The 15,979-nt window shown below is 39.3% G+C and overlaps 1 protein-coding gene across 2 annotated transcripts in view; it reads right to left on the bottom strand.

The window, feature by feature from the left end:
• COG2 (component of oligomeric golgi complex 2) overlaps window positions 1-15,979 on the bottom strand; it is a 57,764-nt gene that overhangs the window by 16,738 nt on the left and 25,047 nt on the right. For both annotated transcript variants that reach the window (XM_017526504.2, XM_017526505.2), the window contains exons 5-9: window positions 14,366-14,469; window positions 9,101-9,209; window positions 8,354-8,533; window positions 6,232-6,356; window positions 2,733-2,859 (exon numbers count right to left, since the gene is read on the bottom strand). In XM_017526504.2, coding sequence (XP_017381993.1) covers window positions 2,733-2,859; window positions 6,232-6,356; window positions 8,354-8,533; window positions 9,101-9,209; window positions 14,366-14,469 — 645 coding nt within the window. The remainder of the gene's footprint in view (window positions 1-2,732; window positions 2,860-6,231; window positions 6,357-8,353; window positions 8,534-9,100; window positions 9,210-14,365; window positions 14,470-15,979) is intronic.

Here is a 15,979-nt window from a genome sequence, read left to right as displayed (position 1 = left end):
TTAGTAGAGACGGGGTTTCACCATGTTGACCAGGATGGTCTCGATCTCTTGACCTCGTGATCCACCCGCCTCGGCCTCCCAAAGTGCTGGGATTACAGGCTTGAGCCACCGCTCCCGGCAGCTAAAACATTTTCTGAGTTAAACATGGTCAATATGCGTCTCTAAGGCACATAGCAAATTACAGAGCATCTTTACATTTGCTAGTGCTGACAGCTTACAATTGCTAGTACTTAAAGCCACTGTTTCACTCTCCTTATGCCATCTTATTTTAAAAGCCCTACTTTTTAAAATCACAACTGTTGTTGCTATAAAATTTATTGAAAACAGCACAATCCTGTTATTCAATGCACTGTAACGTGGCACAATCAGCCAAGAGAACAGGTAAGTTGCATTTCTGAGATGGTAAGCCTCCCAATGTGCTGTCTTACCTGTGTGAAACTTGCTGGGCCCCAGGATCATTACGTTCATCTTGTGCCTCTCTACACTTAAAAAATTAATAAGCAAATTCACCAGGGAAACTAGATAAGAAACAAATATAACTTCTAGAAATAAAAAACATGATAACTAACTGGAAACTCAATGTGCAGGTGAAAAAGAGTTTAGACACAACCAAGGAAGGAATTAGTGGCCTAGAAGACAGACTGTGAAATTACTGAGAATGTGGCAAATGGAGTATAGGGTGAGCCAGTCTAAACAAGAGATCTAGATGGAGATGACAGAGGAATGAAAGAAAAGCACAGCTGAAGAAATAATGAATAAAAATGTTCCAGAATAGATGAAAGACACCAATTCTCAGATTCAGAAAACCCATCAAATCCTAAGGAAAATAAAAAAGAAGCTCTACTGTACATATCACAACAGAAGTTATCACACCCAAGTCACAGAGAAGATCTTAAACGCAACCAGAGAAAAAAGGCATTAACTACAAAGGATTTACAATCGAATTAACAGCTAATTTAAAAGTACAACTCAAAAGACAATACTCAAAGTGCTGAGAATTCTATTAATATGAAATAGAAAGCAAATTGACCTTTCAAACAGAAGTAATACAGTTATTTTCAGACAAACACAAACTGAGAAATTATAAAAAAAATTATTACCAACAGAGCCTTACTATAGTCTTCTAACATGAATTTCAGGAAGAAGGAAAATGTTCCAAGAAGGATGAGCTGACATTCAAAAAGGAATAGTAAGCAATAAACATGCAGGGTAATTCTGAGAGGATGGTGACTATATAAAACAATAAAAATGCCCAGTTTTTAAGATTAAAAAAAAATACAAGTACGAGCCAGGAAACAAAAACATACATTATGAGAAGGGGTGGTTGGCGTAACTGTGCTCTAAGTTCCTCGTATTATCAAGAAGGCTCAAGAACATCAATCAATTTCAGATTCCGTTAAGTAACCACTAAGGTTACTCAATATATACAGAAATAAAGGACACAACTTCCAAATTAGTAGAGGCGACAAAATGCAACAAAGATGGAAAACAAATCCCCAGAAGTCTAAAATACAAAGAAGGTTAAAAAAGGAGTAAGAAAAGATGGGAGGAAGGAAACAAGGGAAGAAAACGGGGGCAAATAGAATGTCCAAAATAAAAGCCAAATGCATTGACAATTAGAATCTTTGTTAATTTAGTAATGTACCTAATTAAACAACATAGATTATCTCACTGCGTAAGAAACCAAAATCCAGAGAAAGAGAAGGAGGAAAAGTACCAAGAGGCTCAGCAACTCAGTAAACAGGACAGCTGGGATGGGAATTCAGGCCATCTGTCTCCATTCTAACTCACAACACTACAAACTGCCTTTAAAGTGATACAATAGAAAACAAACTTAGACATTTACTTTTGAAATCCTAATCATGAAATGTTTTAAATAAGGATTTCTTTTTTAAGGAAAAAAAAAAAAAGAGGAAAATAGGGCTGGACATGGTGACTCACCTGAAATCCTAGCACTTTGGGAGGCCAACGGGGATGCACTGCATGAGGCCAGGAGTTCTACACTAGCCTGGGCAACACAGTGAGACCCGTCTCCTCCCAAAAAAAACAAAAGAAAAGAAAAGATAATTGACCAGGCATGGTGGTGTGCACCTGACATCCCAGCTACTCAGGAAGGAGCCTGAGGCAGAGGACTGCTTGAGACGAGGAGTCGAAGATTGCAGTGAGTTATAACTACGTCACCGCACTTCACCCTGAGTGACAGAGTAAGACCGTTTCAAAAATAGTAACAGTAATAATAAGTTTAAAAAGGAAATAAATATTAGGGCTTTCTAACTTTTTAAATTACAAAGGACACAAATAGCGTTTTTTATAATCCGGTCAATTCCTTTGTACTTGCTGCTTGAAAAAAATCCAATGAATACTTTTTGTTTTCATTCAAAATTATACAGCAGAGATGTACAAACTTAAGTTTTCACAGAAAAGTGCAAAAACACTGGTTTTTAATGGTCCTCAGGATGTTTTTAAGAAAGTTAGAAAATAATGTACATTTCTACTCACACTTATATCTAGACTTACTTATACTTTATAAAATGAAAATGGTCTTATTCCTAAAAGTATCATAGGTCATATCTTAGATAAAACAATGTGTGTATTTTAAGGTAAATGTTCACTTAGCAACTCAAATTTTTATTTTTAATAAACCACAGAACCAAGACTAAGTAGAAGACAACATGATATTTCTAACGTCTCCGGTTAACATCTTTAAGAATAAAGACGACTGGGGGAGATACCTCATGAAATGCGTCGGGATTCCCAGGATTAAACAGTGAGGGCAACTTTTCTTCTAATCCTTGTACGATTACTGGCCAGACAGAATTCACTAAAAAGTCATATCCAGGAACAGTGTTGCCTTTTTCACTGTAAAATAAGAGCACATTTCAATAAAATTTAACCATAATCTATTTACAAAGAGCGTATTTCCACTGTGTTGCTTCTGCCAAAAGATCTACAGTCTAAAACTTATTTCAACTTTATTAAAAACTAATTTGTAATTTAGTTTGTTTCTAGACTCAAGTTTCTATTTCACTCCTTAATGTCAGTCTCACCTCAAACGTGTCAACTCTCTTGGATCCTGACTCGTTCACCTAGTGTCAAGGCTAGGCAAACCAGGTAAAATCACCTTGGTACACTTTTCCCTCGAAAATAGGCCACCACCTTTATACTCCTATTTTGGAAAAAAAAGTACAGTAGTCTAATACCAAAAGAAAAATAACCTTCATGTTACTGAACACCACTAAACCACACAGCATTGTAAATTATGGTAATTTATAAATTACTAACAGCTTTGTACTTACTAAGCTATCTCTAAGATTGCTTTCAGTTCTAAAATTCTATGACTATCAAATGTGAAATCTTATCACAAATCTTGACAAAAAAATTATTATTTTTTAATCTGATAACAGAACAATGTTCTTTTGTGTGTGCCTGTCTCATTTTGTCTTTTTTTTTTAGCACCAGATTTTAAATTCCAAATTCCCAAACGTAGATGACAGGCAGCATTGAGAGAAAAGTATGTGCTCTGGAGACAGTGTACCTGATTCAAATATTGAAGCACGGGCAAATCATTTAACTTCTCTGTGCTTTGCTTTCTTCATCTTTAAAATGATGATAATAGTACCAACTTCACAAAGGCACTATAAGAATTAATATTTGTAAAGTACTTAGGATAGTGTCTAACATACAGTAAAAGCCCTATGTTAGAAACGGTTAAATAAATAAGCTAATAAGTAAGGGAGATTCCTTAAGTCTCTCACAAACTTAAAGACCCATAATCATCTCTTCTAGGCAAAAACCATTTCACTATCTGCCCACCTTGTTTCATATTGTGTATTATGCTCTATTTTAAGGTAATTTTTTAAAATTGTAAACAATTTAATAAATGTTCTTATTTCAGCAAAACTGGGAGTTTTGTAACTAAGTTGCCATATCAAAGTGGGACTTAACATTCCAGTAAGTTATCAAAATAAAATTTTAAAAAGTTTTCATAATTTTCCTGCTTAACAAAAATTATCAAGACAGATAAGTTATAAAGGAAGCTTTGCTTCACTGTCCAGGAAGAGCTAGCAAATAAAGTTATGATAGTTTCACCTAAGTATTGATAAGAAATTACTGGTGAGGGTGGAGGAGGATGAGGGAGGGGAAAGAAGATGCCTGCTTCCCATATACCCAGTTCCACACATCAGATTATACACTTTCAAATAATAATAAGAGCTGGCTCTGTTAAGGTATCTAGAGAAAGAAAGCACAAAATTGAGGACTTTAAACTACAGATATACATAATATAACCACTATTAAATGACAACATTTCCTCATTCCCAAAGTTAATGTCTAATTAAAGCCCCCAAAGAGAAATGTAAAACCTGCAAGATGAACAGCTGACACAGATGACTGATTAGAAAAGCTCGTCTGTATACTCTGGAGAATAAATACGAATGTTGCTGGTGCTGCCAATTATAAAGTTCATGAGGGGTGATACACGATAAAAGAGAAGAGTGTCCAGGGAAGCACCAGGCATCTGGAAATCTGAAGCCAGGAGCTGAGCAAGGGAAAGAAAGGGATACGCAAAACCTACCACAACACAGTGATGGGCTAGCAGCAGATGATGATGACCTTGCAAAGTATAGTTCAGATTGTTCAAATCTCTGAGCCTTCTACACGAATTCTCCCACACGGAAAACTATGGAAAAGATCCCCTAAAGCTTTGAAGCTGGACCCAGACTGGTCCTGTCAAATCTAATGGCTGGTTGTTTCATATCTATGGCTTATTTCACTTTATATCACGATTTCTACTACATTCTTATCCCCAAATCCAACTAAATCCTTATGATTATAAACAAAAGTAGCAAAACTAGGCTTTACCTTAAGTGGTGCAGAGGAAATAGAGAGGATACTGCAAAGGCCAAGCAGCACATTAATCACCCCGTATTTCTGCAAAGAACTAAATTCAAGGCCAAATATATTGCTTGCTCCATAAAAACAGAGACCTTATTTGCCTTTCGATCATTAAAAACAGTTAACTCTTTAATTCTGCAAACACTAACTGGGCAGTTGCTAGCTCTAAACCACCGTGTCAGGAGGCAGGGGAAGGTGTGAGCAGTGCAAGATTGATCACAATGCAAGATGGCAATCACCACTCAGCAGAAGCAAGAGCAACACGTCCACAATCCAGAGGACATGAATATTGAGCATTAGGATCAACAATGGTCTTTTTTTTTTTTTTTTTTTAAGATGGGATTTTTATCGTGTTGCCCAGGCTGGTCTTGAACTCCTGGTCTCAAGCAATTCACCCGAATTGGCCTCTCAAAGTGCTGGGATCACAGGTGTGAGTCAACACGCCCAACCAAAAATGGCCTCTTGAAGGAAGTGGTATCTGAGCTGGAGCTTCCTGTGGAGAGGCAGTTTGACAGGAAGACAAAGGACACAGGAAGAACAGCAAGCAGAGGAAAAACACAGAGGCACGTGAGTACAGGGGAGCTGGGGACAGGCAGCCAGCACTGTGTGGCTGGAGCATCCAGGGCTATGGAGGAAACATTCCATGGCAGGGAGAGTTGTACAGTGGACAGCTACCAGACCAGATCAGAAAGGTCCTCATGCCCTGCTTAGAAAAGCCTGGATCCTCCATGCACACTTAGAAGCCACTGAAGATTTACGAAGAAATCTATGAATCTCAGAGTTCTGGGTAAATGTGACTGTCAGAAGACTAGAGAGGGAGAGACTGGAAGCAAGGAGACAGGGTGGGAGATTCTATGATTCTGGACAACAGATGACAAGTCCTGGACTGGGGCAATAGCAATGGTGAAAAGTAATGGGATGTTTATGAAAGAGAATCGGGAAGTCATAGAAACTGAACAAAAGGAGGAAAATGAAGATGACTTCACAATTAGTATAAAACTTGTTGAATTAAATTGAATTGATACTCATAGACAGATTACGACATATTAGAATCACAGAAGGAAAGCCATTTTGACTTCAAACTAAATTTAGGAAAAAGTGCAGAGAAGAGGAAAGGATAGGCTTTGGATTCGGAGATACGATCTTTAGTCTCAGCTTCATCTCTGTTTCCACATCTGTGAACTGAGGCTAATGGAACCTGCCTCACAGTATCGAAGGTAGAGACAATGAAATCACAAGATTCATAATGGATTCAGTTCATACAAGTTGTCCACCCGCAATTAATAGGTGTGGTCACTGAAAGGAAGGTGAAGGTCCACGCAGGGCCGTTTAAATTACCTAGAGATGGCTCCTCCTGTAACTTCTCGAAGAAGGCGGCAATGGTGAGGCACAAACTCCAGAAGTTTATTATACATGACCTGAAGGCCATTGGGATGAGATTCAACAAACTGCTCTATAATCACCTATTAAAAGGAATATCATTTTTTAAAAAAGCATTTAAAAGGGAGTACAAACTATATATTTCAGAAAAAACAATAAACCTTACAAATGTGCTTCCTCATGCTCACCCTCCTCCCTGTGACATATTTTCTAAACAGTAAATAACAGGTCACATTCAAAACTACTTCCTCAGATTAGGCTGCATAGTTATGACTGTGGCGGAGACATGGGCTGATAAACCATGCACACTGATCTGCTTCCCTGTGAGTCTGAAAGCAAAATAACACCTTTTAAAAAAAGATTTAAAGCAGAGCACACAATTCTCCACTGTAACTCCTCACTGTCTTCATCCTAGCCTTTTCTTCTACCATTATTCAGATTAGGGAAAGGTTTGAGGCAGAGAAAGATAGAAGAAAATACATTCGTTTATTATTTTATTTTTTGTGATAAAATTGAGAGTCAAGAATATGACAAGATGAATTTAAATAAAATACAATGTGGCTACTTAATTTAACATGCCACTGAAACTTCAAATATTTCTTTATCACACTAGATTCAGTTCAGTGAAAAAAGAACACATTAGTGACTAAAGTATTTTCACTGGTTGGGTGTGGTGGCTCATGCCTGTAATCCCAGTACTTTGGGAGACCAAGGTGGGCAGATCACTTGAGTTGAAGAGTTCAAGATCAGCCTGGACAACATGGCAAAACCTTGTCTCTACAGAAAATACAAAAAAAAAAAAAAAATAGCCAGACATGGTGGTGTGTACCTGTAGTTCCAGCTACCTGGGAGGCTGAGGTGGGAGAACTGCCTGAGCCCAGGAGGTTGAGGCTACCAGTGAGCCATGATCATGCCACTGCACTATAGCCTGGGCAATAAAGCGAGACTCTGTCCCCAGAACCACACACACACACACACACACACACACACACACACACACACACACAAGATTTTCACTTATTGACAAAGAAATAATGTACATAATTTTTTCACCCCCATAGACAGCTATAGAATATAACAGGATATAAACAGAGAGAAATGAAAGATCATTTATTTTTAGTAATCTTAACAAGGTCAAAATAATTATTAAAATTAGTCTTGAAATTTCATTTTTATCATTGGGATTCTCAACTTTCTGCTATAAAAAAGTAAAAAAACGTTCTCCCTGAAATCATGTGAGTATAATGTTTGTATTTACTAACAGTCAGAACATTCACACTGACGGGACACTGGAGGAAAGTCCCCAAACACTGAGGATGGGCTCAGTGGCTTCTGTCAGTTTGAACTTCATGATGCTGGTGTTTCTGTATCCCATAAACTGTTGCATATCAGCAAATTTAGGTGGCACAATCTATATTCTGGCTGCTCAGACGCAGGATATACTTACTTCCTGTATTTTAACTATATCCTAATAGGTGAAGGATACTGCATAGCCGAGTTCTAGAGATAAGGTATTACTTGGCTAATTTGCTATAAAACCCTTGATCTTTGAATATTCTTCCTCTCACCCTCCCGCTCCAGCAGACTCCTCTGTATTTTTCAAGGCATGGGACAAATGTCATGTATTTCCTATAGACTTGAGGGTACCACTGTCTACTCCACTGCTCTCTGCGCCTTCCTCCTACACTACAGTGTTGCCACCGCTTAACTGCCTTAGTCCACCCACAAGACCAGTGGTTGGAAAACATTCTTTTAACAACTACTGAGGAACAATAACGTCCCATAAAATTGACCTAAAAACACGTGGATGCACACCTTCTCCCTAGGTGAGAATCTCGCCCTTGAAGCCTGAGCCACAGCATAGTTAGGACACCTGAGAAGGCACGCCCAATTCCTGGCATTGTAACATTACTTCTCAACTGTAACCCACAGAGACCAAGCCTTCCTTACAGCTGATACTGCAGAACTGAGAATCTTTCCCAAAAGATTTCTGTTCTATCTTCTTATCTTCCTCACACCCAGTAAAGAGTCAAAGACAGAGCAGATCCTCCTGAACGTTAGTTAAGGGAGGTTCACAGACCTCGTCTATGTATGGTTTCACTAGTACTTGACCAACTAAGGCCTCCGCGTCCCGAGTCTTGTCAATCGTGGCGTAAGTCCGCAAGCAGTGCCGTATTATATCGACGTCAGAAGTCTGAAGGCCTTCTAATAGGAGACCTTCCAGTGACTGCTGTAACATGGCTGTAATGCCAGCTATGCGCTGCAAGAAAAGGTAAGTAAAAAAAGCTTTAGTTGGAACAATTTCTGAAGCTGCAAATAGATACATAACAAGCCTCTCACACCAAGATGGTGACATACATAAAATCAAAATAATAACTTTTCCTGGGGAATAACAATAAATTCTCCACCCCAATGTCTTTATAAGTACATATCTGCTTCATCAGAGAAGAATTTAGACAGAATTACAGAATGAGAAAAAGTTATCTTCCTCTTAAGCTACAGAGTCAATCTTTAGGAAACATCATGGATTTAAAATCCAGTTAAGGGCTTTGGATAAATTAATTGTCCACATCATATAATACATCCAATTCCATGAAATTCAGAATTAACTTTACTCTTACAATCTGGAGAATGTGACTGAGTCTTTACACAAAATCTATATAATAATGTGTGACACTTAGGAAGCTGGAGCCCAAAAAATCAAAAATTGAAAAAAAATTCAAGGCTACCTTCAAAATCCTGTAGATCAACAATATTTCTAGGTTAAATGAAAATTATTTAGCAAGTTTCTAACCACCAAACTGTGGAAATCCAAAACAACACTTACAGGTCTTACTTTGTCCAAAAGAGGCATGCCTTTGCTTTGAACGGCATGAAACTGTAACTGGTTAAATTCTGTAGCAATTCTCTCCAAAATTTGTCCAGTCAAAAGTGGGCTAGTAGAGAAAACAATTATAGAAATTTAACCCCTAAGGTCTGTATTTCCAAGAGAACACATCACACGACTGCTTTCACATCCACTATGTTTTGACTTTTGTCAGTGTTTTACACAGCCGCCTTGCTACAAGGTGAAAGCTAAAGTGTCTTTTGTGCCATCAATCAGTGCTCCCCAGGAGCCATATGCACAGCATGTTCTGAGTGCACCGGGGAATCTGTTGATTACAAGCTACTGATGCTGCCTGGCCTTGACCCGCAGACACCAGAAAGCAGCAGGATTGGCTTGGCCTGGGTGCGTGCAATTACGTGTTTCTGCCACTGACTCCAAGCTCGCCCATTCATGATCTTCTTCAGCTTTAACCTCCCTTCTTTTTCCCTCTTGCCCCTCTACCTACTTCTCTTTCCAACCCATTTCTTATAGCTGGATCCTTTCTACTTCTCTGCCTGCCTCATTCCTCTTTCTAAAATACTTCTAAATATTTCTAAAATACCAAACACTTTTGCCTCCTCAATAAATGAAACTGACCCTCCAGCAGCAATAAATATCTCAAAATACCTTATTTTAAATCTAAATAGTAATAGCTTACTTTAAAATTACATTTGTCAAACAGCAAGAGCAGTCAACCTATATGCTCTGGGTCCTAGTGAGAGGACATTCTTTACAGTATCTGCCACAAAATATAATAAATGCACTCCCCCCAAATATAAAGTGTCAATATCACTCAAAACGAAGTAAAAAAAAAAAAATAGCAGAGGAGAAGTATAAAGGCATAAGCGCCTGCTGTGTATGCTGAGGCATCCTCTATCTGATGCCTCACCAGTTAGTGAGGGAAAATGTCCACATCATAAGGACATATGAAATGCCGCATTGAGACCATCAGTGGTCTACCCAGTTCTGTATTTGTAGCACCCAAACTAGTTTAGAGGAACGGGAACTGCCCAGTGTGATCAACCAAAAAGGTTAACTCTGTCTTGAATATCCCTAACTCTTTCCTGAATAATCTTGTGCGAATTAATTATTTATAAACCATCTGAATGTTTTTTGGCTTAACAAGCACGGTATATCTACTATTCAGTAATATTCCCCTAGTTCTACCTTCTCTACAGCTCAAATTTGTAGATCTGAATTTAAGAAAAGCTCCTCAAAGATGATTCAGAGTAAGGAAGAGTACAGTGTCTATTATACTGAATATAATGAGGAAGGAGGCCTAAGCATCTAAGACCACCTCCCACTTGCATTTCAACAGGAGAAGTAAAGGCTGGCAGACTGGGCGCCACCTTAGTCGTCCTCCTACAGATTACAGGCATGGTATGGAGGAATCTTTCCAGAAGGCATTGTTTTTACTTAAACAAGATCAAACCCCCACCTAAGCCACATACACCATACCTACTCCATGGACCAAGACCTTTTCACACGTAATTTCCAGAGTTGTGAGCCCAAGGCCCTTTCACATGTAATTTCTAGAGCTGGAAGCCTTTAAAAGGGCAGGGACTTTCTTTGTGAACTCGAACTTGGCTGTTAGGCAACTATGCTGCCTTGCTCCTGGCTGAATAAATCACCCCTTCTTTCCTAGATGTTTGTTTCTTGAGGCGGTTCCTATTTTAATAACATACTGAATAGAATAGAATACAATCATATAATAGTATGTCTAAAATAGAAATCACTGAGGTAATCAGAAGCCCGTTCCCCACTAGTGGGTGATGTTTGGTATCTTTTCTTAGGTACCTACTAGTTCCAGACACTGTGGGTGTGATGATGTGGAGCCTTACAGACTGATGGAGAAGGCATGCAAGTCAATCAGCAGTTCCAGCCTCAACCACAGTTGTCTGGTGGATGTCCTGGAGGCCTGCTACATGCATGGAGATGGAGTGTCTAACTCTGAAAAGTCAGGGAAGACTTCCTAAAAGAGGTGGTCTTGTAATCGAGTTTTATGGAAGGGAACTCCTGTGGTATCTTGTTTGTACTTTCTCTCACAGAACTGAGTGAGACAGTTCTAAAGAAAGCAAGAGGGATCAATAGTATCCACACAAGAGAGAAGAATAAATTTTACGAAACAAATCCATACAGTTTTATAACCTCTTTTCCCACTTAGCACAGTGTCTTGAACCTTTCCATACTTTAAGCATGTTTTGAGCTAGATCTGGATGGAATAAAAGAAATCAGGCAGGTGAACGGGAGGTAGAAGTTAAAGGAAGAGCTTTTACTACAACAAATGGCCATGCATCATAAAAGCAAGGAAGCATAAAGCAGCAATGCTGATTTATGGGCAGTCAGGGAACCACAAAGCCACAAGTAGTTCTGAACAGCTTTAGTGAGGAATACAGAGTGGCAAGGAGCAGCTTGGGCATTTAAGATTTACCCTAAAAACACTGGGAAACCATTGCTTCCCAATCAAATTGGCAAGTCTCCATATGCAAGCCTGTAGCCTGAAAGTCTGAAGTCCTGCTTGCTTCGGCTGATGTCTCCCACCCACTGTCCGCGTTTGCCATTGTCCCTGATTGCCCAGCGGAGCTTCCCCAGACAAGCCTCTCACCCAGCCCTGCCATCTTAACTGTTCTTATGATAATGTAAATATCTCTCACCCAAACCTGCCATTGTAACTGAACTTGTGGTCATGTATACTCCTTGCCCCTACTCCCCACCACTGTAACTGAACTTACTCTGCAACACCCCCACCCCCCAAAAAAACTACTCAAACCTATAAAACCAACTCCTATCCCACTGCCCTTTGCTAATGCCCTTTTTGGCCTTAGCCCACCTGCACCCAGTTGAATAAACAGCCATGTTGCTCACACAAAGCTTGTTTGGAAGGTCTCGTCATTCAAAGAGGCATTTTTCAACACAAATAGTAAGATGTGATTAGACAAATCTGAAAGATCCATCTGGCAGCTACAGATTTAATTGTCATAGAGAAAATGAGACGGCAGTCAGGAAGCCATCCCTGAAATCAGACAATGGGAGAACCCAGAGGGGGAGGCAGACATCTCTCAAATCTCAGAGACACTACAGCAGTGACTTTCCAGGGCTTGCCTAGCAAATGAAAGGAGATGAAGAAGAAAAGGAGAAAATGACTCCCCCAAGATGTCTAGCCTGGTTACTGAAGGAAAAGAAGGCACCCTTTCCTAAGACAAGGAATGAAAGAGAAGAATAAAATGTTTTTGCTGGTAGAGAGAGGCAGGGAAAAAAGATGAGAGCTCAGTTTTCAACATGATGAATGTGAGGTGCCTGCAGGGCGTCTACTAGACTCCCCACAGTCATCAGACTGATGGGTCTGAGGACTACAGAAGTTTGCAGATAAAGAGATCAGCATCCAAGAGGCCATTAAAACCATGGGGTTGGATGAGGTTATCCAGAAGGTGCTGATCAAGAGCCCAGTACCAAAAACAGTGCCCTGGTACTTTCTCCAGTGCCCTGGAGAAAGCAGGCATGAAAGAGGGCAGTGGAGTCCATCAAAGGAACAGAATAGAAATGGGGAAGGAGGAAAAGAAAACGGGGAGCAGGTATCACAGATGCTGAGTGAGAACACAGTAGGGAGGGGCTGTCAACGCTGTTGAGTGGAAAACAGAGCAGACCAGTTAGTCAAATAGGGCTCCACTGGGCTCTCAGAACAGACACTGATGGGGACTCTGATGAGCGCAAATGAAAGGGAACAGAAGGGACAGAAGCACAAGAGCCACAGGCTGAAGAAACAAAGATGGCAGGGACTGACCACTTACTTATACATCTTGATCAGGAAAGAAAGCAGAGACCTAGGACATGAGAACGGTTTCCTTTTGGGATGCCTCATCTCCTCATCTATAAAATGAGAGATATGAAGCATATTGTCTCTATAGTCTCTTCAAATCTAAACTTCTGATTCCTAAAATTAAGAAATCCAACTTTCCTTGTTAGTATGATGAGGACTTTGAACTGCAGGTATATTCCATTTGATCCTGGTTAGTTTTCCTGCAGCTTATCCCATATTAGTCAAGGAAAAATATGATGGCTATCAACGTGACTTTCAGAGATGCTTGTGTCAGGCCCAAACTAGACATGTATGAGGGTCTACTCTATAGCTACCAATCCTGCAAGTGAAGTTCCTATTTGCCCAATATGTCAACACCAAGACATAAAGTGAAGTAACCTGACTCAGGCTACTCAGCTGGTACATGCGACATAAGCCCACGCTCTTTCCACTGGACCATGAGGCTTCCCATTGGTGTTCATAATGATCCATTCAATTCACTTTCTGAGTCACTCAACTACCTGGCTGATTTTAAATTCAATGTAGGAAGGTAATAAGACATTACAGTATAACAAAGGAAACAGTCATCTTTTGCTTATTTCATAAGCTTCTTATTTGCCGTTAATAAATTTCAATGAAATGTGTGCTGTACTATTTGTTAATTATGTAATACTCATGCCTTTTGAACCTCAAGATACAACAACTGGAATATTCTGGGCCTGTCTAAGTAATCTAAGATGACTGCTATTCCACACCTTGAAGACCAATAGGGATTTTACTACCCTATGGGTAAGGCAATTTCGAAAATAAAAATCTTCCACAGAAAGCACACATTCTGACTCCCTGAAAGGTGCTGTGTTGCAACAGTGGCCTACGACCATCAAGTTCTATATAATAACATGTGTAAGCTTTACCATTTCATGTACTCTGCTTTGCTTGGGCTACATTTAAAAATACTAAGCCATAGGCTGGGCGTGGTGGCTCACGCCTGTAATCCAAGCACTTTGGAGGCCAAGGCGGGCAGATCACCTGAGGTTGGGAGTTCAACATACTGTTGGTCAGGCTTTATCAAAAAAAAAAAAACTTTTGTGATTTGGATAGGGATCAATACTTCGAGTTGTACTGACATCTTAACAATATTACCTTTTCCAATTCATGAGCAAAGTTGTCTTTCCATTTATTTATATCTTCTTTAATTTGTATCAGCAATGTTTTATAGTTTTCAATATATTAGTCTTTACGTCCTTGATTGTATTTATTATAAATACTTTATTATTTTCAATAAAGTTATTTTCTTGCTTTCAAAAAAAAAAAATACTAAGCCATAGACTGGGATTTTCTTTTTTATCAGAAATGAGTTCTAACTAAAAACAATTTTTACCCTGGGTGTAAAGTATTAATTTATGATTTATTTAGTAAAAAATACCTACCTGCTTGCTTCTAGTGCAGATGTTTCTTTAGAGCTTTGAGAGTTTAAGATTTTTTCAATTTTCTCAACTGACCGAATAACTTGTATAAGCCTCAACACACACATCTAGAAATAAAAATTAAGGAAAAAGAGTTATTGTCATGTTTAATCTTAATTATCTTATTTCATCATCCTAAGTGCAGGAAAGTACAAAGCCAAAAGTCAATGTAAAATTACTGATAGCATTCTACATTTTTAATATTTTACATAACACTAAATTCCAAAGAATGCAAATCTTCTGGCTTTTTAGAACAAACAAATTTTAATATTCTATCACAATTTTAGAATTTTAAAAAATCTAGCTCTTTTGGTTTCTTATTTTCTTTTATTTTGAGACGGAGTCTCGTTCTGTTACCCAGGCTGGAGTGCAGTGGCACAATCTCAGCTCACTGCAACCTCTGCTTCCCGTGTTCAAGTGATTCTTTTGCCTCGGCTTCCTGAGTAGCTGGGATTACAGAAGTGCACCACCACACCCGGCTAATTTTTGAATTTAGTAGAGATGGGGTTTCACCATATTGGCCAGGATGGTCTCGAACTCCAGGCCTCATGATCTGCCTGCCTCGGCCTCCCAAAGTGCTGGGATTACAGGCATGAGCCACTGTGCCTGGCTGGTTTCGTATATTTTATCTTTATTCCCTTTTTCTTTTCCCCATCTTTTTTTGAGATAGGGTCTCACTCTATCACCCAGGCTGGAGTGCAGTGCTGTGATCTTGGCTCACTGTAGCCTCAACCTCCCAGGCTCAAGTAATCCTCCCACCTCAGCCTCCCTAGTAGCTGGGACTACAGGTGCAGACCACCATATCTGGCTAATTTTTTTTTTTTTTTTTAATTTCTTGTAAAGACAGGGTTTTGCTATGTTGCCCAGGCTGGTATCAAAGTTCTGAGCTCACGCGATCTGCCCGCCTCAGCCTCTCAAAGTGCTGAGATTACAGGGGTGAGCCACCACACCTGGCCTCTTCCCCATCTTAAATAAACCTTTATTTTGGTACATGTATTTTCTTAAGATCCTTTTCTCATGTTTTAGTTTTTGATCATATTTGTCCTCTTCATTTACATGTGCATGATATACCGATAAACTTACGTGCCAATTTATTAAATACATTTATTATACAAGGCAGATATTATCAAGGAGTTTGAGGAACGTTATAAAAACTCATTGTTAAAATAACAACAACAAAAAAAGTCATTCATTAAATAAACAGTTGCAAAGCATCTATTATGAACCAAGGTATTCTTCCACACACTGGGACATAGGTAAATAAAACAGGCAAAACTCCCCTCTCTCATGAAGTGGACAATCTTTTCTAACAATGCACTACATTCCTGAATCTTTGAACAAAAGCTGAGAAGGGATCTAAGGGAGAATCAAACAGAAGGTCTCTAAAATAGTCTTCTCAAAAAATAAAAAATAAAAATAAATAAAATAGGCTCCTCTCCCTTGAGATTTAAAAAAGTGTGCTTCGGGCCGGGCGCGGTGGCTCAAGCCTGTAATCCCAGCACTTTGGGAGGCCGAGGCGGGTGGATCACGAGGTCAAGAGATCAAGACCATCCTGGTCAACACGGTGAAACCCCGTCT

The sequence above is a fragment of the Cebus imitator genome, unplaced genomic scaffold (assembly GCF_001604975.1).
Source record: "Cebus imitator isolate Cc_AM_T3 unplaced genomic scaffold, Cebus_imitator-1.0 Scaffold42, whole genome shotgun sequence".
In the NCBI taxonomy this organism is placed as follows: domain Eukaryota; kingdom Metazoa; phylum Chordata; class Mammalia; order Primates; family Cebidae; genus Cebus; species Cebus imitator.
This window is presented reverse-complemented; position numbering and strand designations above follow the sequence as displayed.